Source organism: Scyliorhinus torazame, chromosome 1 (genome assembly GCF_047496885.1).
Source record: "Scyliorhinus torazame isolate Kashiwa2021f chromosome 1, sScyTor2.1, whole genome shotgun sequence".
Classification (NCBI taxonomy): domain Eukaryota; kingdom Metazoa; phylum Chordata; class Chondrichthyes; order Carcharhiniformes; family Scyliorhinidae; genus Scyliorhinus; species Scyliorhinus torazame.
Genome location: NC_092707.1, coordinates 217,458,292 through 217,485,074, shown reverse-complemented (window position 1 = coordinate 217,485,074; position 26,783 = coordinate 217,458,292). Strand labels below are relative to the sequence as shown.

Below are 26,783 nucleotides of genomic sequence, written 5' to 3'. Positions count from 1 at the left end.
GGCCGATCACAGGACAAAGCCAGGTAAAACAATATAAAAGGGGCTGTGTTTTCGATTGGGGGTCTCTTCGTTCTTGGCTCGACCTCTGCACCCCTGACTTGACCTCTGCAGCCTGTGACCGTAAGTACCCTGCAGCAGCTAGCGAAACTCCCTGACTTTAATAGTGGTTGAGGCTTTGGGGAAGGGAACTTGTTTTGTGCCTTGTGATATTGCTAAAAACTGTGTAATCATAAGAATTTTCGTTGTGTCCGCTATATTACTTTTGAATAGACTTAGTTTGTATTAGAGCATAAGATTTTATTGTGTTTCTTCTGTTGATGATTTTGACCTGGGTTTTGCAATAAACCTTGATTTGATGATAATTGGAGTCGTTTAAATTCTTCAATCTTTCACCAGCGATCTCTGACCAAGTCATTGTTAAAATACTCCTCACCTTAATTCCGGGTTCAAGAATCGAGGGTCATCTTGAGCGATTCACTCAGGACAGACTGCTGGTTAGGAAATAAACAGCAGTGTCCTATTCTCTCTCTTGGGAAAGCTACTCTAGTGGAGTAGGAACCGGGTGGGAGTTGTACCACCGGCAAGAGAGAGAATCACCTGGGTATTGGTAGGGGTCTGGAGATCTGTGTGATATAAGTCTCAGGCTGTCGGTTAGGAATAAACGGCAGGCTTGAATCAGTGCTCTCTTCAGTGGAAGTGTCCCAGTGCGACATCCCCTGGCCTCTGAAGTTTCAGTGCCAGCTGGAGAGAGACACACACAGATATTCAAACCCCAGATATCGGCCCAGTAGTGGAGTAGCGGAGATGGCACCCTCTACAGTTTGAGGGCCTTGAGGCTGTGGGGAAGGGGAAGTTCCATGAGGGGGTGCAAGAGGTCGGGGTCGGCCCCTAGGACCCCTTTTTCCATGACATAGCCGAGGATGGCAAGCCGGGTTGTGCGGAAAACGCACTTCTCCTTGTTATATGTGAGGTTGAGGGATTGGGCGGTCTGGAGGAACCTCTGAAGGTTGGCGTTGTGGTCCTGTTGATCATGGCCGCAGATGGTAACATTGTCCAAGTACGGGTATGTAGCCCGCAGCCCGTACTGGTCCATCGTTCTCTGTAAGACCGAGACCCCATTAGTGATGCCGAAAGGGACCCTGAGGAAGTGGAAGAGTCGGCTGGCTGCTTCAAAAGCAGTGTAGTGGCGATCTTCCGGGCGGATCGGGAGCTGATGGTAGGCAGACTTCAGATCTACCGTGGAGAACACCCGGTACTGTGTGATCTGGTTGACCATCTCCGCTATGCGGGGGAGGTTGTGTGAACCGGTTTATGGTCTGGCTGTAGTCCACAACCATACGATTCTTTTCCCCGGTCCTGACAACCACCACTTGAGCTCTCCAGGGGCTGTTGCTGGCCTCGATGACCCCCTCCCTCAAGAGTCGCTTGACCTCCGACTTGATAAAAATCATATCTTGTGCACTGTACCGCCTGCTCCTGGTGGCGACGGGCTTGCAGTCAGGGGTGAGGTTCGCAAAGAGCGAAGGGGGGGTTGACCTGAAGAGTCGCGAGGCTACATACAGTGAGAGGGGGTAGGGGTCCACCGAACTTTAGGGTCAGGCTTCGGTGACTGCATTGGAAGTCGAGTCCAAGCAGTAGGGGGCGCAGAGGTGAGGGAGGACATACAGTTTAAAATGGGCGTACTCAGCGCCCTGTATCGCAAGGTTCGCGACACAGTACCCCCGGACCTGTGCCAAATGGGATCCGGAGGCAAGGGAGATTGTCTGGGACGCGGGGTAGATGTGGAGGGAGCAGCGCCTTACTGTGTCGGGATGGACGAAGCTCTCTGTGCTCCCGGAGTCGAAAAGACAGGGTCTCGCACCCATTGACCCGGACGGTCATCATCAAATTCTTCAGATGTTTTGCCCGCGACTGGTCGAGGGTGACTGCGCCGAGCTGCGGGTAGTCTGCGTGGTCGGAGGTATCGGGGTCACAAGATGGCGGCCCCCATCGGTCGCATGTGTTGGTTGGTGTTAAAGATGGTGCCCCCCACGAGCTGCACGAGGCGGATGACACGGCTGAAGGGTACCGGCAGGCACGCAGCCACATTGTGGGATCTGTGGGCCTGTGAGTCCGTGGATCGGGCCTGGTAAGCTTTTGACTTCAGGGCTTTGGATCGGGCCAGACAGACTCTGGCAAAATGTCCCGTTTTGTCCCAGTCGCTGCATGTCGCGGTGCGGGCTGAGCAACACTGTCAGGGGTGTTGGCCCTGACCACAGAAGTAGCAAGACGGTCCCCCAGGCTGAACGGGCAGCCTCATGGCACAGGCCTGTGATCTAGTTGGGTCAGGTGTGGTGCCCACGAGGGGTTTGTTGGGTCTGCTGGGAACGGGCTGAGGCTCTGGTAGGCCACCTCGAACGAGGTGGCTAGTTTTACCGTATCCTGTAGATCAGTGGCCCCGTTTTCCAGCAGTCGCAGCCAGACATAGTTAAACCAGACCCCAGCCATGTAGGTGTCCCGGGTCATCAGCTTCATGTGCTCGTCGGCCTTCACATCCCTGTAGTTGCAGTTGCAGGCGAGTAGTGTCAGGTTCTCCAGATACTCGTCCAGCGATTCCCCGGCGCGTTGATGGCGGGTAGTGAGGAGGTGCCGCGCGAACACTTAGTTCACGGGCTTCACAAACTGTCTCTTTAGAATCGCGACCGCCGCTTCGTATGTGACTGCATCCTCAATCTTACCCGAGATTCGGTGGCTCACCCGGGCATGGAGGAGGCACAGCTTGAGGGCGTCAGAGGGAGGCGTTTCAGAGGAGTCAAGGTAGGCCTCAAAACAGCGGAGCCAGTGGGAGAAGATTTCCTTAGCTTTTGCTGCTCATGCGTCGAGTTCCAGTTTATCAGGCTTCAGAGCGGCTTCCATAGTGATGTCTTTGGATAATAAATTGATGTACCATCAATCCACCACAAGACGATGAGAACGAGTGAATATAGGCTTTATTATCCAAGAACTTGCCTGCCTGTGACTGCTGTAACAATGAGCGCCGCCCACAGGTGGCAGGTCTATATACCGCCCGGGAGGGGGGGTGGGGGGGGCAGATCGGAGCCCACCAGGGTTCCAGTACAATACATGGAAGGAGATCATATTACCATTCCCTGGCCACAGGCTACAGTACTATACAGACAATTTATATTATGGTGAATACATTCACCACAAGCAAAGAAATGTGGTGTTTGGGAAATTGATGGGATTGAAGGCTGACAAAACCCTGAGGGCCTGATAAAATCCAGATAACATCCAAGAGTACTGAAGGAAGTGGCTCTAGAAATAGTGCATGCAGTGGTGGTCGTCTTCCACGATTCTATAGACTCTGGAACAGTTCTTGCAGGTTGGAGAGTAGCTAATTTCACTCCACAATTTAAAAAGGGAGGCAGAGAGAAAACAGCACACTATTCACCAGTAAGCCTGACTGACATCAGTTGTGGGGAAAATTTGAGAATCCATTATCAAAGTTTTAGAGTCATAGAGTCAGAGAATCATTCCGCGCAGAAAAGGCTCTTTGGCCCATCGTGTCTGCGCCGGGCAAAAACAACCACCTGACCATTCTAACTCCATTTTCCAGCACTTGGCCCATAGCCTTGTATGCCCTGGGTTTGCAAGTGCACATCTAAATACTTCTTCAATGTTATGATGGTTTCTGCATCCAGCACTCTTTCAGCACTCTTTCAGACAGCGAATTTCAAACTCCCACCACCCTCTGGGTAAAAAAGATTTTCCTCACATCCCCTCCAAACCTCCTGCATCTTACCATAAATCTATGCCTCCTGGTCATTGACTATCCAATCTCCCTTCGTAACGAACACATTGTAATACCTTTGAGCTTCTTCCAAAGAGACCTTTCCTGCCATCACTCCTTGTGCCTCGGCCCCTCCTCAATCAGAAGTTTGAGACGGATGGTCTGCCAATAGCCACTGCCTCCTTGGTGTGCTATTGACTACGGTGTGGAGATGCCGGCGTTGGACTGGGTTGAGCACAGTAAGAAGTCTTACAACAACAGGTTAAAGTCCAACAGGTTTGTTTTGAATCACTAGCTTTCGGAGCACTGCTCCTTCCTCAGGTGAGGTGCTGACCTTTGATTGGCTGGCAACTCTTGGCAAGCCGGATGAGCCTTCCATGCCAGGGACTGGCCAAGGGGCAATGCCTGCCACTGGCCTGTTAAGTGCCAGGCAGCAACACGATATGGCTGGTTTTCCTGAAAAGAGATGATGCAGGAGTCGTTCTGGCTCAACACCCAGTGGCTGAGATCCCAATTTCTTTCAAAATGCCCATCTAAATGTTCAATTTTGATATGTGACAATGAGGACTGTGCCCTATACTGTAGTAAGTTATTTGTTAACATCTTTACAATGTTGTATTTTGATACTATGCTCGAAAGATCATTGCCATGGTAATGTCATTTCTAATTTTCAGAGGGAAGGTGTTATGAATGTGAGACTCTATAATATGGTTATACTTCAAACTGTTTCCATTACTGTACACAGAGTATTGTGGATAGTTCTGCTATATACTCTGCTGGAAATATGTGAAGGCCTTTAAAAAATGCAGAACAGACTGGAGGTAACTAAGTGTGTAGATGAAGATAGAGCAGTTGATGTCGTATACATGGATTTTAGGAAGGCGTTTGATAAGGTTCCCCATGGTCGGCTCATGAAGAAAGTAAGGAGGTGTGGGATAGAGGGAAATTTGGCCAATTGGATAAGTAACTGGCTATCACACAGAAGACAGAGGCTGGTGGTGGATGGAAAATGTTCATACTGGAGACCAGTTACCAGCGGTGTACCACAGGGATCAGTGCTGGGTCCTCTGCTATTTGTGATTTTTATCGATGACTTGGAGGAGGGGACTGAAGGGTGGGTCAGTAAATTTGCTGATGACACCAAGATTTGTGGAGCAGTGGATGAGGTGGAGGGCTGTTGTAGGCTGCAAAGAGACATTGATAGGATGCAGAGCTGGGCCGAAAAATGGCAGATGGAGTTTAACCCTGATAAGTGCGAGGTGATTAATTTTGGTAGGAAAAATTTGAATGCGGATTACAGGGTCAAGGGCAGGGTTCTGAGGAATGTGGAGGAACAGAGAGATCTTGAGGTTCATGTCCACAGATCTCTGAAGATTGCCACTCAAGTGGATAGAGCCGTGAAGAAGGCCTAGAGTGTGTTAGCGTTTATTAACAGGGGGCTTGAGTTTAAGAGTCGTGAGGTTATGCTGCAACTGTACATGATCCTGGTGAGACCACATTTGGAGTATTGTGTGCAGTTCTGGTCATCTCACTATAGGATGTGGAAGCATTGGAAAGGGTGCAAAGGAGATTTACTAGGATGCTGCCTGGTTTGAAGGATAGGTCTTATGAGGAAAGGTTGAGGGAGCTAAGGCTTTTCTCTTTGGAGCAGAGGAGGATGAGAGGCGACTTAATAGAGGTTTATAAGATGATGAGGGGGATAGATAGAGTGGATGTTCAGAGACTATTTCCTCAGGTGGATGTAGCTGTTACAAGGGGGCATAACTATAAGGTTCAGGGTGGGAGATATAGGAGGGATGTCTGAGGTAGGTTCTTTACTCAGAGAGTGGTTAGGGTGTGGAATGTGATAGTGGAGTCGGACACTTTAGGAACTTTCAAGCGGTTATTGGATAGGCGCATGGAGCACACCATAATGACAGGGAGTTGGATAGCTTGATCTTGGTTTCGGACAAGGCTCGGCACAACATCGAGGGCCGAAGAGCCTGTTCTGTGCTGTACTGTTCGATGTTCTATGATGAGAATGTTAGTGGAAAGGAGAAGCTTCAGTGATGAGAAAAGCTTGTGAAGTGCCAAGTGAGACTGATGCCAATCTATTTCATTCTGCCATCAAATTTGGTTCTATCTTGTCCTGTTCACAAGAAATGAAATTAATTAGCAGCTTGAAGTGTCACAGGAAGCACTGCGTAAAACACTGATCAAATAACTGACGTTTGCCTGACAGAGAAATGGTTGAGTGAGAAGTTTGTGAATCACTTACCTCCTTGCTTAGAGTATGCTTCAGTAGAAATTGGGGATGCAACTCCATTCGGAAGCAGAGGGAAGACGGAGATGCTGTAACGTTTCATGGGCTCAATATTCTCTGTAGGGATAAGATGCATGAATGCAAATTTTCACTAATGTTCAAATGACTGCTAATACAAGGGTTGCGATTCTCCCAAAAGTCCCCGAGCGAGCGCATTTAACCACGTGTTTCGCGGTGCTCGCAGTACTGAGAACCACATGGGTATTCAACACAACTCGCATTGAATAAGGACCTGAACGGGGAACCCGCAGCCGAGCCCACACGTAGCCCAGTTTTGTGCATTGTAGCGAGAGATCGAGATGCCATTTAAAAATGGAGTCCTGGGGCGAGTTTCTCCGACCCCCCGCCGGGTCGGAGGATCGCCGGGGGCTGCCGTGAATCCCGCCCCCGCCGGTTGCCGAAGTCTCCGGCACCGGAGATTCGGCAGGGGCGGGAATCGCGCCGCGCCGGTTGGCGGGCCCCCCCGCTCGATTCTCCGGCCCGGATGGGCCGAAGTCCTGCCGAAAAATTGCCTGTCCCACCGGCGTAAATTAAAGTACCTTTTGAACGGCGAGACAAGGCGGCGTGGACGGGCTCCGGGGTCCTGGGGGGGGGGGCGCGGGGCGATCTGACCCCGGGGGGTGCCCCCACGGTGGCCTGGCCCGCGATCGGGGCCCACCGATCCGTGGACGGGCCTGTGCCGTGGGGGCACTCTTTCCCTTCCGCCTCCGCAACGGTCTCCACCATGGTGGAGGCGGAAGAGACTCTCTCCACTGCGCATGCGCGGGAAACTGTCAGCGGCCGCTGATGCTCCCGCGCATGCGCCGCCCCGACATGTCATTTCCACGCCAGCTGGCGGGGCAACAAAGGCCGTTTCCACCAGCTGGCGGGGCGGAAATCCCTCCGGCGCCGGCCTAGCCCCTCAATGTTGGGGCTCGGCCCCCAAAGATGCGGAGCATTCCGCACCTTTGGGGCGGCGCGATGCCCGTCTGATTGGCGCCGTTTTGGGCGCCAGTCGGCGGACATCGCACCGTTTGGGGAGAATTTCGCCCCTGATCTCCGAGGTCCCCCAAACGATCCCCGACTTCCCCCCCATCCTGAACACAGTGTAGGAGGGTCCCTGGAGGGTTACATCATGGGCGGGATTCACATCACAGCATCTTGCGAGGTCATGTTAAATCTCGTGAGGCATTTTGAGCCGGGTAGATCCCGGCAGCGGGGTCTCCTGGCTTTCAACGGCCACGCTGTGCCGCGGCAAGCTGCTTTTCTGTTGCAGCATGGCCGATAGATGGCGCCCAAGATGAACCTATCAATAGCAGCAATACAGTTTCATCCCATTCAGCGCTTAGAATGGAAATAGTGAAAAAAATACATATAACACACAGAGTGAGGCAGCAATCAGGTGAGCACATTGGCTGCACTGGGAGCCATCCAAAAATGTGATTTAAATTGAAAACTTTGGATGGTTCTGGAAGGGTTTCACTAATAATTACTCAGAAAAAGTTAGAACAATTAACTCCTCTTCTAACTTCTGGGAAACTATTATATAGGTCCAGACCAAACCTCCCCATGGAACACCCCCCCTCCCACATACCCACAATCCCCCCCCCCCCCCAAGTACTCTAACTATCCAGCACTACAGTTTTCTCAGATTCACAGAAATATACGGTGTAGAAGAGGCTCTACGGCCCATCGAGTCTGCACTGACGCATGAAAAATACCTGACCTGCCTACCTAATCCCATTGGCCAGCACTTGGCCCATAGCCTTGAATGTTATGTTGTGTTATGTTTATACCAACACCCCGATCCGCAGGGGCTCGGTGATATCTCAACAAGGGCAGCACGGTAGCATTGTGGATAGCACAATTGCTTCACAGCTCCAGGGTCCCAGGTTCGATTCCGGCTTGGGTCTCTGTCTGTGTGGAGTCTGCACATCCTCCCCGTGTGTGCGTGGGTTTCCTCCGGGTGCTCCGGTTCCCTCCCACAGTCCAAAGATGTGCAGGTTAGGTGGATTGGCCATGACAAATTGCCCTTAGTGTCCAAAATTACCCTTAGTGTTGGGTGGGGTTAATGGGTTATGGGGATAGGGTGGAGGTGTTGACCTTGGGTAGGGTGCTCTTTCCAAGAGCCGGTGCAGACTCGATGGGCCGAATGGCCTCCTTCTGCACTGTAAATTCTATGTAAATCTATGTAAACAATTTGAACGACTGGTGAAGCTAGCTTTTTTATGCAGTAATACCACAATACTTCACACCACTAACAGGGTGCTGCTGTCAAGTCAGAAAAGGTCTGCCGATGACACAAGCGAGTAATGAATTTCAGTGCCAGTGTGATGTTGGGTATATAATAGAATATATCATAATATTTATTGTCACAAGTAGGCATACATTAACGCTCCAATTAAGTTACTGTGAAAAGTCCCTTGTCTCCACACTCCAGTGCCTGATCGGGTACACAGAGGGAGAATTCAGAATGTCCAATGCACCTAACAGCACATCTTTCAGGGCCTGTGGGAGGAAACCGGAGCACCCGGAGGAAACACACACAGACACAAGGAGAGCGTGCAAACTCCGCACAGTGACCCAAGCCGGGAATCATACCTGGTACCCTGGCGCTGTGAAGCAACAGTGCTACCCACTGTCCCTGCATGCTGCCCTTAAGACAGAGAAAAATAGGCTCTTGACTAATAAAGAGATCAGGGGTTACAGGGAGAAGACAGGAGAATGGGGATGAGAAGTCAGCCATTATCAAATGGTGGACCAGACACTATGGGTCAAGTGGCCTAATTCTGCTCCTATATCTTATGGTCTTATAGACTGTGAAATTTTCAGCACCACTCGCGACTCCTCAGACACTGAAGCGATCCACATGCAAATGCAGCAAGATATGCAGGCTTAGACTGAGAAGTGGCAAGTAACATTCTTGACGCACAAGTGCCAGGCAATGACCATCTCCAGTAAGAGAGAATCAAATAATCGTCCCTTGACATTCAAAGGTATTACCATTGCTGAATCCATAAGACCATAAGACATAGGAGCGGAAGTAAGGCCATTCGGCCCATCGAGTCCACTCCACCATTCAATCGTGGCTGATTTCAACTCCATTTACCCGCTCTCTCTCCATAGCCCTTAATTCCTCGAGAAATCAAGAATTTATCAACTTCTGTCTGAAAGACACTCAACGTCCCGGCCTCCATCGCCCTATGTGGCAATGAATTCCACAGACCCACCACTCTCTGGCTGAAGAAATTTCTCCTGATAGATGATTGATGCAGGTAGGGCAGTAGATGTTGTCTATATGGACTTCAGTAAGGCCTTTGACAAGGTCCCTCATGGTAGACTAGTACAAAAGGTGAAGTCACACGGGATCAGGGGTGAGCTGGCAAGGTGGATACAGAACTGGCTAGGCCATAGAAGGCAGAGAGTAGCAATGGAGGGATGCTTTTCTAATTGGAGGGCTGTGACCAGTGGTGTTCCACAGGGATCAGTGCTGGGACCTTTGCTCTTTGTAGTATATATAAATGATTTGGAGGAAAATGTAACTGGTCTGATTAGTAAGTTAGCAGACGACACAAAGGTTGGTGGAATTGCGGATAGCGATGAGGACTGTCGGAGGATACAGCAGGATTTAGATTGTCTGGAGACTTGGGCGGAGAGATGGCAGATGGAGTTTAATCCGGACAAATGTGAGGTAATGTATTTTGGAAGGTCTAATGCAGGTAGGGAATATACAGTGAATGGTAGAACCCTCAAGAGTATTGAAAGTCAAAGAGATCTAGGAGTACAGGTCCACAGGTCATTGAAAGGGGCAACACAGATGGAGAAGGTAGTCAAGAAGGCATACGGCATGCTTGCCTTCATTGGCCGAGGCATTGAGTATAAGAATTGGCAAGTCATGTTGCAGCTGTATAGAACCTTAGTTAGGCCACACTTGGAGTATAGTGTTCAATTCTGGTCGCCACACTACCAGAAGGATGTGGAGGCTTTAGAGAGGGTGCAGAAGAGATTTACCAGAATGTTGCCTGGTATGGAGGGCATTAGCTATGAGGAGCGATTGAATAAACTCGGTTTGTTCTCACTGGAACGAAGGAGGTTGAGGGGAGACCTGATAGAGGTATACAAAATTATGAGGGGCATAGACAGAGTGGATAGGCAGAGGCTTTTCCCCAGGGTAGAGGGGTCAATTACTAGGGGGCATAGGTTTAAGTTGAGAGGGGCAAAGTTTAGAGTAGATGTACGAGGCAAGTTTTTTACGCAGAGGGTAGTGGGTGCCTGGAACTCGCTACCGGAGGAGGTAGTGGAAGCAGGGACGATAGGGACATTTAAGGGGCATCTTGACAAATATATGAATAGGATGGGAATAGAAGGATACGGAGCCAGGAAGTGTAGAAGATTGTAGTTTAGTCGGGCAGCATGGTCGGCACGGGCTTGGAGGGCCGAAGGGCCTGTTCCTGTGCTGTACATTTCTTTGTTCTTTGTTCTTTGTTCCTCATCTCTGTTCTAAAGTGACTCCCTTTTATTCTAAGGCTGTGCCCCCGGGTCCTAGTCTCCCCTGCTAATGGAAACAACTTCCCTACGTCCACCCTATCTAAGCCATTTATTATCTTGTAAGTTTCTATTAGATCTCCCCTCAACCTCCTAAACTCCAATGAATATAATCCCAGGATCCTCAGACGTTCATCGTATGTTAGGCCTACCATTCCTGGGATTATCCGTGTGAATCTCCGCTGGACTGGCTCCAGTGCCAGTATGTCCTTCCTGAGGTGTGGGGCCCAAAATTGCTCACAGTATTCTAAATGGGGCCTAACTAATGCTTTATAAAGCTTCAGAAGTACATCCCGGCTTTTATATTCCAAGCCTCTTGAGATAAATGACAACATTGCATTTGCTTTCTTAATTACGGACTCAACCTGCAAGTTTACCTTTAGAGAATCCTGGACTAGGACTCCCAAGTCCCTTTGCATTTCAGCATTATGAATTTTGTCACCGTTTAGAAAATAGTCCATGCCTCGATTCTTTTTTCCAAAGTGCAAGACCTCGCACTTGCCCACGTTGAATTTCATCAGCCATTTCTTGGACCACTCTCCTAAACTGTCTAAATCTTTCTGCAGCCTCCCCAACTCCTCCAGACGACCTGCCCCTCCACCTATCTTTGTATCATCGGCAAACTTAGCCAGAATGCCCCCAGTCCTGTCATCTAGATCGTTAATATATAAAGAGAACAGCTGTGACCCCAACACTGAACCCTGCGGGACACCACTCGTCACCGGATGCCATTCCGAAAAAGAACCTTTTATCCCAACTCTCTGCCTTCTGCCTGACAGCCAATCGTCAATCCATGTTAGTACATTGCCTCGAATACCATGGGCCCTTATTTTACTCAGCAGTCCCCCGTGAGGCACCTTATCAAAGGCCTTTTGGAAGTCAAGATAGATAACATCCATTGGCTCTCCTTGGTCTAACCTATTTGTTATCTCTTCAAAGAACTCTAACAGGTTTGTCAGGCACGACCTCCCCTTACTAAATCCATGCTGACTTGTCCTAATCCGACCCTGCACTTCCAAGAATTTAGAAATCTCATCCTTAAGATTCTAGAATCTTGCCAATAAACGAGGTTAGGCTAATTGGCCTATAATTTTCCATCTTTTTCCTTGTTCCCTTCCTGAACAGGGGGTTTACTACAGCGATTTTCCAATCCTCTGGGACTTTCCCTGACTCCAGTGACTTTTGAAAGATCATAACTAACGCCTCCACTATTTCTTCAGCTATCTCCTTTAGAACTCTAGGATGTAGCCCATCTGGGCCTGGAGATTTATCAATTTTTAGACCTCTTAGTTTCTCTAGTACTTTCTCCTTTGTGATGGCTACCATATTCAACTCTGCCGCCTGACTCTCCAGAATTGTTGGGATATTACTCATGTCTTCTACTGTGAAGACTGACGCAAAGTACTTATTTAGTTCCTCAGCTATTTCCTTGCCTCCTATCACTAGATTACCAGCGTCATTTTGGAGCAGCCCAATGTCTACTTTTGCCTCCTGTTTGTTTTTAATGTATTGAAATAAACTTTTACTATCATTCCTAATGTTACTGGCTAGCCTACCTTCATAATTGATCCTCTCTTTCCTTATTTCTCTCTTTGTTATCCTCTGTTTGTTTTTGTAGCCTTCCCAATCTTCTGACTTCCCACTACTCTTTGCCACATTATAGACTTTCTCTTTTGCTTTGATGCATTCCCTAACTTCATTTATAAGCCATGGCTGCCTAATCCCCCCTCTGATAACCTTTCTTTTCTTTGGGATGAACCTCTGTACTGTGTCCTCAATTACTCCCAGAAACTCCTGCCATTGCTGTTCTACTGTCTTTCCCACTAGGCTCTGCTCCCAGTCGATTTTCGTCAGTTCCTCCCTCATGCCCCTGTAGTTACCTTTATTTAACTGTAACACCTTTACATCTGATTCTACCTTCTTTCTTTCAAATTGGAGATTGAATTCTACCATATTATGATCACTGCCTCCAAAGTGCTCCCTTACTTTAAGATCTTTAATCAAGTCTGGCTCATGACATAACACTCAGTCCAGAATGGCCTGTTCCCTCGTGGGCTCCATCACAAGCTGTTCCAAAAAGCCCTCCTGTAAACATTCAATTAATTCCCTTTCCTTGGGTCCACTGGCAGCATTATTTATCCAGTCCACCTGCATATTGAAGTCCCCCATGATCACTGTGACCTTGCCTTTCTGACATGCACTTTCTATTTCATGGTGCATTTTGTGCCCCTGGTCCTGTTAGGAGGCCTGTACATAACTCCCATTATGTTTTTTTTGCCTTTGTGGTTCCTCAACTCTACCCACACAGACTCCACATCATCTGACCCTATGTCGTTTAGTGCTATTGATTTAATTTCATTCCTAACTAACAAAGCAAGCCCGCCCCCTCTGCCCACCTCTCTGTCTTTTCGATAGGTTGTGAATCCCTGGATGTTTAAATGCCAGTCCTGAACCCCCTGCAACCAATTCTCTGTCATGCCTGCCAGTCACAATCTGGGCCACAAGCTCATCTACCTTGTTCCGTACACTGCGCGCATTTAAATATAGCACCTTTAATTCTCTATTGACCGTCCCTTTTTGTTTTCTTAGTGTGGTGGACCTTGGTTTACTGAGCCTTTCCATACACTGCCATATTTTGTGGGATGGGGACTATCGTAACCTCTCCTGAGTTTTGTCTTTTCGTGCTTTTTTGTATTCCTAAGCAGCTACGCTTCCCACTGATTACTTCACCTCTTGGTTCCATGACTTTCCCTTCCCCCCCAATCTTTAGTTTAAAGTCCTATTGACCACCCTATTCACTCTTTTCGCCAGAACACTGGTCCCAGCTCGGTTCAGGTGGAGACCATCCCAACGGTATAGGTCCCCCCTGTCCCAAAACTGATGCCAGTGTCCCATGAAAATGAACCCCTCTTTCCCACACCACTCTTTCAGCCACGTGTTAACTTCCCTTATTCTTGCCTCCCTATGCCAATTTGCACGTGGCTCGGGCAGTAATTCGGAGATTATGACCCTTGAGGACCTGTTTTTTAATTTGAATCCTAGCTCTTTATAATCTCTAAACAGGTCCTCTTTTCTAGACTTGCCTATGTTGTTGGTACCGACATGGACCACAACAACTGGATCCTTCCCCTCCCTCTCCAGTATCCTTTCAAGCCGGTCAGAGATGTCCCGCACCCTAGCACCGGGCAGACAACATACCATGCGGGACTCTTTATCCTGCTCACAAAGGATACTATCTATCCCCCTGATAATAGAATCCCCTACAACTACAACTTGCCTATTTACTCCCTCCCCTTGAATGGCCTGCTGAACCATGGTGCCTTGGTCAGCTGACTCATCCTTCCTGCTGCCCTGTTCGCCATTCACACAGGGAGCAAGAGCCTCATACCTGTTGGACAGGGTCAAGGGCTGAGGCTCCTGAGTTCCTGACTGCTGGTTCCCTTTACCTGCCTGACTTGCAGTCACACCCTGCTGTCCCTGGCCACTGGCAGGATTTAAACTACTTTCTCTGACGGGTGTGATTGCCTCCTGAAACACAGTGTCCAGGTAAGTCTCCCCCTCCCGGATGTGCCTCAGTGTTTGAAGCTCAGACTCCAGCTCATCAACTCTGAGCCGGAGCTCTTCGAGCAGCCAGCACTTACTGCAGATGTGGTCGCTGCAGCTCACAATGGGATCTGCCAGCTCCCACATCAAGCAGCTCAAGCACATCACCTGACCAGCCATCACTAATTAATTAATTAGTTTAATTTAAGTTTACGAGTTCAGCTGTGTTTTTTTTTTAATTTGGGGCAGATTTGCTATCAACCAATCAGATCACAGCTTCCCTCTGACGTCACTTTTGAAAAAAAAAAACTGGAAAACGAAGTTACCGTTCGGTTTTTATACTCACAGAGACTGCTCCTCCTCTGAACAGCTCCCGAAATTAGGCCCGGAGAAAGAGAGAGAACAAAACAGTCGAGAAAAAGCACCTTCTCCCACTCTTCACCGAATTACCTCACTGCACCAAATTACCAAATTCTCACTCTGTCTGTGTCTCACTCACTCAGGCTGTGTCTCCTTGACCTGCGCAATGCTTACTAATGTGCGCTTTCTTTTATAGGCTGACTCACACTAAAACTTCAATGAGAAGAATACAATGTGTACCTTTGTGCCCCTTAACAGGCCTCAGGTGACTGCCAGATAACTGCCTCTCAGCAATTAGGGTGGGGGCAGCTTCAGCCAATCCCCCACTATCAACATCCTGGGAGGGTTACCATTGATCAGAAACTGAACTGGACTAGCCGTATAAATAATGTGACTACAAAAGCAGATCAGAGGCCAGGAATCCTCCGGCAAGTAACTCACTCCCGAAAGCCTGCCTACCACCTACAAGGCACAAGTCCCAAGTGTGATGAAATACTTCCCAGTTGCCTGGATGAGTTCAGGTCCAACAACACTCAAGAATCTTGACACCATCCAAGACTAAACAGCCTGCTTGATTGGCACCCCTTCCAAAAATATTCACTCCCTCCACCGCCGATGCACAGCAGCAGCCGTGTGTACTGTTATATTACTCTTTGGTAATATATCGTTACTCTTTGCTTCATAATCCAGAATGGTCTGATGGTGTGATTTTAAAGAAACCACCAACCTCTAACTTAAAGCAAAGCTGATTTATTGAAGAACGATTAATTAATATTGAGTTTGCACACTCCACAGAACTATAACTATTAATAAATTAAACTATATTTAATAATACTTAATTAAATTACACGTGCTGCTTCTATCTAATCTTAACTATGCTGTGATCTATCTCTCTCTCTGCTGACACTCAACTGACTAGTACCCAAGATTCCCTGAATTCTTATATTTATACTGGGAACGAGTGGTACCCTCTAGTGTTTGTATTACACTGAGATGTAATAATTAACCCTTTACTTGTCTACATATATACATATCATTACCTGTACCATCTACAAGGTGTACTACAGGAACTCACCAAGGTTCCTTAGGCTGCACCTTCCAAACCCACAGCCATCTAGAAGAACAAGAGCAGCAGATACCTGGGAACCCCACCACCTAGAGGTTCCCTTCCTCCTCACTGACCATCCTGACTTGGAAATATATCACTATTCCTTCACTGTCACTGGGTCAAAATCCTAGAACTCTCTTCCTAACAGCATGGTGGGTGTACCTACATAAATAGACTGCAGTAACTCAAGAAAGCGGCTCACCACCACCTTCCCAAGGGCAATTAGGGATGGGCAATAAATGCTGGCCTAGAATGCGAAGCCCACATCCTGTTTAAAAAAAAAAATTAAAAGGTTATTGCTGAGTAAGTGCGATTTGATTGGGCTGTTGATGATCCCTTCCACCAGTCTGCTGACAATCAAAAATAGACAGGTGGTCATCAGTTGAGTTGGATTTGTGCTGCTTTTGTGGATGGGATATACCTGGGCAATTTTTTATATTGTTGGATGGATACCAGTGTTGTCACTGTACTGGCAAAGCTCAGCTGGAGACATGGCCGGTCATGCAGGACAAGTCATCAGAACAACAGCCGATATTGTCATTAACACCAGACTCAACCCATTGAGTCTGTACTGACTCTCCAAAAGAGCACTCTATCCAGGTCCACTCCCCTGCCTCACAGCGCCAGGGCCTTGGATGACTGTCGGTATGGAGTTTCGACTTTCTACCCATGTCTGCGTGGGTTTCCTCTGGGTGCTCCAGTTTCCTCCAGCAGTCCAAAGATGTACAGGTTATATGCATTCTAGGCAAGGGATTGGGCCTGGGAATGTGCTCTTTCAGAGGTCGGTGCAGACTCGATGGGCTGAATGGCCTCCTTCTGTACCGTAGGGATTCTATTATTCTATGATTGATCTACTCTAATTGCATTTTCCAGCACTTGGCTCATAGCCTTGTATGCAATGCAGTTTCAAGTGCCCATCTAAATACTTCTTAAAGATTATGGCCATCCTTTCAGGCAGTGATTTCCAGATTCCCACCAATCTCTGGGTGAAAAAGATCTTCCTCAAATCCTCTCTAAATCTCCTGCTCCTTACCTGGAATGCATACCCTCTGGTTATTGACCCCTCTTCTAAGGGGAAATGTTTCTTCCTATCTACCCTTACAAATTTGTTAGAGTTCTTTGATGGAGTGACTGGGAAGGTTGATGAGGGCAGGGCGGTAGACATAGTCTTTCTGGACTTCAGTAAGGCCTTTGAACTTATATGCACAGAGGGTGCTACATATATGGAATGAGCTGCCGGAGGAAGTGGTTGAGGCAGGGACATTGACAACATTCAAAAGGCATTTGGACACATACATGGATAGGAAAGGTTTAGAGGGATATGGGCCAAATGCAGGCAAATGGGGTTAGCTTAGATGGGCTTTTTAGTTGGCATGAACCAGTTTGGGCCGCAAGGCCTGTCTCGATACAGCATAGAACATAGAACATAGAATGATACAGCGCAGTACAGGCCCTTCGGCCCACGATGTTGCACCGAAACAAAAGCCATCTAACCTACACTATGCCATTATCATCCATATGTTTATCCAATAAACTTTTAAATGCCCTCAATGTTGGCGAGTTCACTACTGTAGCAGGTAGGGCATTCCACGGCCTCACTACTCTTTGCGTAAAGAACCTACCTCTGACCTCTGTCCTATATCTATTACCCCCTCAGTTTAAAGCTATATCCCCTCGTGCCAGCCATTTCCATCTGCGGGAGAAGGCTCTCACTGTCCACCCTATCTAACCCCCTGATCATTTTGTATGCCTCTATTAAGTCTCCTCTTAACCTTCTTCTCTCCAACGAAAACAACCTCAAGTCCTTCAGCCTTTCCTCATAAGATTTTCCCTCCATACCAGGCAACATCCTGGTAAATCTCCTCTGCACCCGCTCCAAAGCCTCCACGTCCTTCCTATAATGCGGTGACCAGAACTGTACGCAATACTCCAAATGCGGCCGTACCAGAGTTCTGTACAGCTGCAACATGACCTCCTGACTCCGGAACTCAATCCCTCTACCAATAAAGGCCAACACTCCACAGGTCTTCTTCACAACCCTATCAACCTGGGTGGCAACTTTCAGGGATCTATGTACATGGACACCTAGATCCCTCTGCTCATCCACACTTCCAAGAACTTTACCATTAGCCAAATATTCCACATTCCTGTTATTCCTTCCAAAGTGAATCACCTCACACTTCTCTACATTAAACTCCATTTGCCACCTCTCAGCCCAGCTCTGCAGCTTATCTATATCCCTCTGTAACCTGCTACATCCTTCCACACTATCGACAACACTACCGACTTTAGTATCGTCTGCAGATTTACTCACCCACCCTTCTGCGCCTTCCTCTAGGTCATTGATAAAAATGACAAACAGCAACGGCCCCAGAACAGATCCTTGTGGTACTCCACTTGTAACTGAACTCCATTCTGAACATTTCCCATCAACCACCACCCTCTGTCTTCTTTCAGCTAGCCAATTTCTGATCCACATCTCTAAATCACCCTCAATCCCCAGCCTCTGTATTTTCTGCAATAGCCTACCGCGGGGAACCTTATCAAACGCTTTACTGAAATCCATATACACCACATCAACTGCTCTACCCTCGTCTACCTGTTCAGTCACCTTCTCAAAGAACTCGATAAGGTTTGTGAGGCATGACCTACCCTTCACAAAGCCATGCTGACTATCCCTGATCATATTATTCCTATCTAGATGATTATAAATCTTGTCTCTTATAATCCCCTCCAAGACTTTACCCACTACAGACGTGAGGCTCACCGGTCTATAGTTGCCGGGGTTGTCTCTGCTCCCCTTTTTGAACAAAGGGACCACATTTGCTATCCTCCAGTCCTCTGGCACTATTCCTGTAGCCAATGATGACATAAAAATCAAAGCCAAAGGTCCAGCAATCTCTTCCCTGGCCTCCCAGAGAATCCTAGGATAAATCCCATCAGGACCCGGGGACTTATCTATTTTCAGCCTGTCCAGAATTGCCAACACCTCTTCCCTACGTACCTCAATGCCATCTATTCTATTAGCCTGGGTCTCAGCATTCTCCTCCACAACATTATCTTTTTCCTGAGTGAATACTGACGAAAAATATTCATTTAGTATCTCGCCTATCTCTTCAGACTCCACACACAACTTCCCATCCCTGTCCTTGACTGGTCCTACTCTTTCCCTAGTCATTCGCTTATTCCTGACACACCTATAGAAAGCAGCGGAGATTCTATGATTCTATCTATGTCCCTCATAATTTTATTTACCTCAACCAGGTCCCCACCCCCACCCCCCTCAGCCTTCTCTGCTTTAAGGAAAACAACCCCAGACTAACGAGCCTCTCTTCATAGCTGAAATGCTCTAGCCCAAGCAACATCCTGGTGAATCTCCGCTGCACCCATTCCAGTGCAAGCATATCCTTCCTATAATGTGGATTCCAGAACTCTAGCTGAGGCCTAACCAACATTTTATACAGCTTCATCATAACCTCCCTGTTCTTATATTCTTTGCCTTGGCAAATAAAGGCAAGTATCCCATATTTCTTCTGAACCACATTCTTGACCTGTCCTGCTGTCTTCAGGGATCTTTAGACATGCACCCCAAAGTCCCTCAGGTTCTTTGTACTTCCTAGCCTGCTACTATTCATTGTATATTCCCTTGCCTTGCTGCCCTCACTTCATCACTTCACACTTTTCAGGGTTAAATTCTAATTGTCACTGTTTCGCCCATCTGACCAGCCAGTCTATATTATTTTTAATAGAGAATTTCATAGAATCCCTACAGTGCAGAAGGAGGCCATTCAACCCATTGAGTCTGTACCAACCCTCCGAAAGAGCACTCTATCCAGGTCCACTCCCCTGCCTATCCCCATAACCTAACCTTCACGTCCCTGGGCACTAAGGGGCAACTTAGCATGGCCAATTCATCTAACCTGCGCATCATTGGACTGTGGGAGGAAACTGGAGCATCCGGAGGAAACTCACAAAGACACGGGCAGAATGTATAAACTCCACACAGACCCATGTATGGAATCGAACCCAGGTCCCTAGCACTGTGACGCTGCAGTGTTAACCACTGTGCCACCATGCAACCATCAAATCTCGCCCTGAAATCTAAAGCTTTCCACCTCGCTATTTACCATACCACCAATTTTTGTGTGATCTGCGAACTTACTGATCATATCTTCCACATTCACATCCAGATCATTAATATATACTACAAAGAGCAAAGATCCCAGCAATCAAATCAAATCAAATCAATTCATCATCAAACATCAAATCAATTCCATCAACCTCGGCCTACTGCCACAAAACCAATTTTGCTAAATTGCCCTGGATCCCATAGGCTCTTACCTTCGTGATCAGTCTCCCATGTGGGACCTTATCAAAAGCTTTACTGAAGTCCACATAGATCGCATACGTCCACTGCACTGCCCTCAACTACAGACCTAGTCACCTTCTCATAAAATGTAATCAAATTTGTGAGAACTGGGCGGGATTCTGTGATCCTGAGGCTAAGTGTTGACGCCACCTGAAACACCATCGACGGCATCAACACGGCCTCAGGAGCAGCAATTCTGGCCCCTACAGGGGGTCAGCACGGTATTGGAGCAGCCCACGTCACTCCAGCTGCTGATCCCAGCGTCAACTGGGTGCCACGGGATCCATGCATGCGCAGTGGCTTCCTTCAGCATGCCGGCCCCGACGCAACATGGTGCAGGGCTACAGGGGCCGGAGCGGAAGAAAGGAGGCCCCAGTCAGAGAGGCCGGCCCACCGATCGATGGGCCCCGATCATGGGCCAGATCACATCGGAGGCCTCCCCCGGGGTCGGACCCCCCGCACCCCCCCTCCTCCCCATCACTACCCCCCACAGGCCGCCCCCCCCAACCCTTCCACGCCGAGTTCCCGCCGGCTGACAGCAGGTGTGGATGGCGCCGGCGAGACTCAGCTTTTTTCCGATGGCCGCTTGGCCCACCCCGGGCCATGAATCGGCGGGTCGGCACATAGAGCGGCCCCCGACTGGACTCACTGATGTGTAATTTCCTGTGTTTTCCCAACTTGAAGAATGAAACCAAATTAGTTGTCCTTCAATCCTCTGGCACCTCCCCTAGAGGTACTAGACAGGATTTAAAAATTAGCATTCACCCCACTACAATCTCCTCCCTTGCCTCCCACAGCAGCATCTAATCTGGGCCCGGGGATTTATCACTTTCAAATTTCGAATATCTCCTCCCTCTCAATGTTAATCTGTTCAGTTATATCGCAGGTGGCGTTGGATCATCCACTTGACACATTAGCTAAAGCTGGTTGCATATCCTTCAACATTGTGTTTTGTGCTTATGTGCTAGGCACCCCTTTCATTCAGTATTGGAATATTTATGGGGCCTCCTCCTCCACATTAGTTGTTTAATGGACCACTACATTCATGACTGCAGAGTTTTGATCTGATCCGTTGGTTATGGTATCACTTAGTTTTGTTTATCGCATGCTGCTTCCACCGTTTGACATCCATGTGTTGTAATTTCATCAGATTGATACCTCATTTGTAATTATCCAGGCATACTACTCTCCTCATTGAACTTATGTTGATAGTAATGGTAGAGTGGAGGTATGCTGAACTATGAGGTTAAAAATTGTGGTGGCATCTAATTCTGCTGCTGCTGCTGGCCCACAGCACCATATGAATGCCCAGATTTGAGGTACCAGATCTGTTCTGAACCCATTCTTTTGGCACATTGATAGTATCCACAAAGATGCAAAGTAGTCATCCTGACCTATACAATCATGGACAGATACATCCGAGACAGGGAGGGTGATAGGAGGACTGTAGGTGGTAATCAATTAGAGATTTCTTTGAAGCTGAGTCAGATGGACTGAAAACCCTTAATTCTATTTCTGCTCCACAAATGCTGCCAGGCCTGCTGAATCTTTCCAGCATTTTCAATTTTTGTTTATTTGCACGTGCTTGATTCGATGCCCAAACTTCATGGAGTCCAGAGCTGACTTTGAGGATTTCCAATTCAATTCCCTCCCGAATTGTCTCCACTTGCCTGGATGAACAACAAAGAACATTACAACACAGGGGCAGGCCCTTTGGCCCGCCAAGCCTACACTGATCCAGATTCCGTATTTAGACCTACTACCTATTGTCCAAATAGAAAATACAGCACAGAACAGGCCCTTCGGCCCACGATGTTGTGCCGAATATGACATGCAGTTCCGGTACCAGAAGGACGTGGATGCTTTGGAGAGAGTGCAAAGAAGGTTTACCAGGATGTTGATCTGAAATGATCTGTATTCCTCCATTTCCCACCCGTTCATGAGTATATCAAGATATATCTCAAATGGTACTATCGTGCATGCCTCCCCACCTCCACTGGCAACACATTCCAGGCACTCACCACTCTCTGCGTGAAAAGCTTTCCCCGCATATCTCCCCTAAACTTTCCCCCTCTCACCTTGAACCTGTGCCCCCTTGTAATTGTGTCTTCCACCCTGGGAAAATGCTCCTGACTATTCACCCTGTCTATACCTGTACTCTAGAATACAAGACCAGGGATGTACTTCTGAGGCTGTATAATGCTCCGGTCAGATCTCATTTGTAGTATTGTGAGCAGTTTTGGGCCCCGTATCTAAGGAAAAATGTGCGGGCCTTGGAAAGGGTCCAGAGGAGGTTCACAAGAATGATCCCTGGAATGAAGAACTTGTCGTATGAGGAACGGTTGAGGACTCTCGGTCTGTACTCGTTGGAGTTTAGAAGGCTGAGGGGGGTTCATATTGAAACTTAAAGGATACTGCGAGGCCTGGATAGTATGGACGTGGAGAGGATGTTTCCACTTGGAGGAAAAACTAGAACCAGAGAACACCACCTCAGACTAAACGGACGATCCTTTAAAACAGAGATGAGGAGGAATTTCTTCAGCCGGAGGGTGGTGAATCTGTGGAACTCTTTGCCACAGAAGGCTGTGGAGGCCAAATCACTGAGTATCTTTAAGACAGAGATAGATAGGTTCTTGATTAATAAGGGGATCAGGAGTTATGGGGAAAAGGCAGGAGAATGGGGATGAGAAAATATCAGCCATGATTGAATGGCGGAGCAGACTCGATTGGCCAAGTGGCCTAATTCTGCTCTGTCTTATGATCTTATACCGCTTGTAATTTTGTAGACCTCAATCAGGTCTCCCTTCAGCCTCCGTCTTTCCAACAAAAACAATCCGAGTTTACTCAACCTCTCCTCATAGCTAATAGACTCCAGACCAGGCAACATCCTGGTAAACCTTCTTTGCACTCTCTCCAAAGCATCCACGTCCTTCTGGTACCGGAACTGCATGTCATATTCCAAATGTGTAACATGACCTACCAACTATTGTACTCAATGCCCCGGCCAATGCAGGCAAGCATGCCATATGCCTTCTTCACTACCTTATCCAATTTCATGGAACTATGGACCTGAACACCCAATGCCCCTGAACGTCAATGCCCTGAAGGGTTCTGCTATTTAGGAGATAATTCACATCTGAATTTGATCTTCCAAAATGCACCACCTTGCATTTTGTCCAGATTGAACTCCATCTTCCATTTCTCTGCCCAACTCTCCAATCTATCTATATTCTGCTGTATTCTCTGACAGTCCCCTCCATTATTTGCAACTCCACCTATCTTAGTGTCATCTGCAAACTTGCGAATCAGACCATCTACATTTTCCTCCAGATCATTTATACATCAAACAACAACTCTGACCCCTGTGGAACACCACTAGTTACAGATGTTAAGGCAGCACGGTAGCATAGTGGTTAGCATAATCGCATCACAGCTCCAGGGTCCCAGGTTCGATTCCCAGCTTGGGTCACTGTCTGTGTGGAGTCTGCACGTTCGCCCCGTGTGTGCGTGGGTTTCCTCCAGGTGCTCCGGTTTCCTCCCACAGTCCAAAGATGTGCAGGTTAGGTGGATTGGCCATGTTAAATTGCCCTTAGTGTCCAAAATTGCCCTTAGTGTTGGTTGGGGTTACTAGGTTATGGGGATAGGGTGAAGGTGTGCGGTTGGGTAGGGTGCTCTTTCCAAGAGCCAGTGCAGATTCGATGGGCTGGATGGCCTCCTTCTGCACTGTAAATTCTATGGGGAAAAAATGTCATGTGAGAGTACCTTTAACAAATGGGTGTTTATCATTAATGTCAGAGTGTGGGAGGAGCTGGGCTGCCTGTCAGCTTTTTACTTTCATTTTAGTCTGCTTGCTGCAGGGTGTGGTTTAGTTTCATGTTCAGAGCTGGATAGGTGCAGTCACAGCCAGAAGGTGTATTAATCTCTCTCTCTGTAATCTAAATACTGTAAATCGATCCTTTGCTGATTTAAAACTAATAACTGCTCTCAGTAGTGACTTTAGCCTGATGTGCTTCTGTTAAAAGTTTTTTTTCAAGTCTTATGGATGTTAAAAGGACAGCTTAAGGATTACTTGGTGTTGTATTCTTTGGGGGTTGTATTTGAATTAATGGTTGCTAAGATGTTCACTGTATGTTTCAAAAAGGTTAACTTGAGTTTATAGAATAAACATTGTTTTGCTTTAAAAAATACTTTTCCAATTCTGCTGTACCACACCTGTAGAGTGGGCTGTGTGCTCCCCATACCACAATCTATTAAAAGTTGTGGGTCAGGTGAACTCCATGATACACTTTGGGGTTCTCTAAACCCTGGCCCATAACAAATTGGGGGCTCGTCCGGGATAAACGTCTATCTATTGAATTGGCTTAGTGAACTTAAAGACAGTAAGGGGTGAGCAGATTGTGGTTGCATTTCAGGTGCGATATTATAGTTTAAGTAGGGAGTGTGTTGTGGACAATGGCTCTTTCAGAGGCTCTGAAGTTTTTGGGGGTGGAGACGGTCAGACGCAGTACCTTACGGACATAGACTAAAAGCAGACGGTTAGATTTGGCAAAAACATTGCAGTTAACATTACCTGACAAAATGCAAAAAGATGAGGTACTTACCGCGGTAGCTGAGCATTTAAAATTGCCTGAGATACAGTCTGACTCATTAGAAATGGCAAAGATCCAGTTGCAGATTAAGCAACTTGAACATGAAAAAGAATTAATGCAGCTTGAATATGCAATGAGAGAAAGAGAAAGAGAAAGGGAGATACAGACCGGGGAAAAAGAAAAGGAGAGAGAAGAAAGAAACAAAGAAAAAATTGCCCTAGCAGAACAAAAGGAAAGAGATAGAGAGGAAAGGGAATAAAAGAGAGAGTTTGAACTTCAAAAAATGGCTATGAAACATAACAGTCAGTTAAAATTGGCAGACGTAAAGGGAAACGTACAGTGGGAGGATAGTGATGAGGATAGTAAGAAAGAGCATCATAGTCGAAGGCTTGGTGGGGATCTATTTAAATATGTCCAAGCATTGCCAAGGTTTGATGAGAAGGAGGTGGAAGCCTTTTTCATTTCATTTGAGAAGGTAGCTAAACAAATGAAATGGCCACAGGACATGTGGGTATTACTGATTCAAACAAAGCTGATCAGTAGGGCTAGTGAAGTGTTTGCATCACTACCGGAGGAGGTATCTGGGATGTATGAAGAGGTGAAAAAATCCATCTTAAGTGCATATGAACTGGTGCCTGAAGCCTACAGACAAAGGTTTAGAAATTTAAGGAAAAAATTTGGTCAAACATACATGGAGTTTGAAAGGCTCAAACAGAGTAATTTTGATAGGTGGATAATGGCTTTGAAAATAGACCAAACGTATGAAACTCTCAGAGAAATTTTACTTTTGGAGGAGTTTAAAAATTCAATTCCTGATGTAGTGAGAACTCATGTGGAAGAGCAAAGGGTTAAAATTGCGCGGCTAGCAGCAGAAATGGCAGATGATTATGAATTAGTTCATAAATCAGAGCTTGGTTTCCGACATCAGTTTCAGCCTGTGAGGGATAGAAACTGGGGATGTGAGAAATAGTCGAGTGGTAAAGGTAAAGGTGATCTGATGGGAGATAATAAGGAGAGAGTGTACCTCAGATTAAAAAAGAAGTCCAGGAGGGTGGAAGGGAGATGAAAAGTTTCCACTGTAATAAACGAGGCCATGTACAGTCACAGTGTTGGTGGTTGAACAAAAGCACTGGGAAGGTTGATGTAGTAAAACAGGAGAAGACAGTGGGGTTTGTTAAAGTGGTAAAGGAAAGCCCAAGTGAAGCGAAGGAGGTGCAAAAGATTGTACAGCCTGATCAAGAGGTTGTTGATAAGAAGGTGCCAGATCTCTTTTAAAAAATTACTTGTGTGGGTAAAGTTTACTCATGCGTATCAAGAGGAGTTGGTAAAGAAGTCACAATTTTAAGAGATACGGGAGCTAGTCAATCATTAATGGCAAGAGATGAGGAGTTATGTAGTTTGGGAAGAATATTGCCAGAAAAGACGATAATGTGCGGAATTCAGGGTGAGAGGAGTAGTGTTCCATTATATCAGGTAAGGTTGGAAAGTCCAGTGAAGAGTGGTAAGTGGTAGTAGGAGTAATAGAGAACCTATCTTGTCCAGGGATACAGTTTATCTTGGGTAATGATATAGCTGGATCGCAGGTGGGAGTGATGCCTACTGTGGTTGATAAGCCAGTGGAAAATCAGACAACTGAAGTGTTGAAGGACGAATACCCCTGGATTTTTCCGGATTGTGTAGTAAGAAGTTCGCAAAGTCACAGGTTGAGACAAGAGGAGAAATCAAAGAGTGAAGATAAAGTTGAAGTGCAATTATCAGAAATGATTTTTGATCAAATGATTGACAAACAACAAGAACAGGTTGAGGATGAGGCGGATATTTTTAGTTCAGGAAAATTGGCGGAGTTACAACAGAAAGATATAGAAATAAAATGGATGAATCAGAAAGCATTCGCGGAAGAAGAATCTGAGTGTATACCAGAGTGTTATTACTGTAAAAATGATGGCTTGATGAGAAAATGGAGACTTTTACATATGCAGGCGGACGAAAAGTGGGCAGATGTTCATCAAGTAATATTGCCGGTAGGGTACAGAAGGGAAGTGTTGCGAGTAGCACATGAGGTACCAGTGGGAGGTCATCTGGGAGTAAGGAAAACTCAAGCTAAAAATTCAAAAACATTTTTAATGGCCTGGACTGCATAAAGATTTTGTCGATCATGTCACACATGTCAAGTGATAGGGAAACCTCAAGCAGTGATAAAACCAGTGCCCTTAATACCC

The 26,783-nt window shown here is 47.1% G+C and overlaps 1 protein-coding gene across 2 annotated transcripts in view; it reads right to left on the bottom strand.

The window, feature by feature from the left end:
• The window catches only part of LOC140430125 (interleukin-6 receptor subunit beta-like), a 548,481-nt gene that overhangs the window by 118,762 nt on the left and 402,936 nt on the right, over positions 1 to 26,783 (bottom strand). For both annotated transcript variants that reach the window (XM_072517643.1, XM_072517640.1), the window contains exon 11: positions 6,027 to 6,128. In XM_072517643.1, coding sequence (XP_072373744.1) covers positions 6,027 to 6,128 — 102 coding nt within the window. The remainder of the gene's footprint in view (positions 1 to 6,026; positions 6,129 to 26,783) is intronic.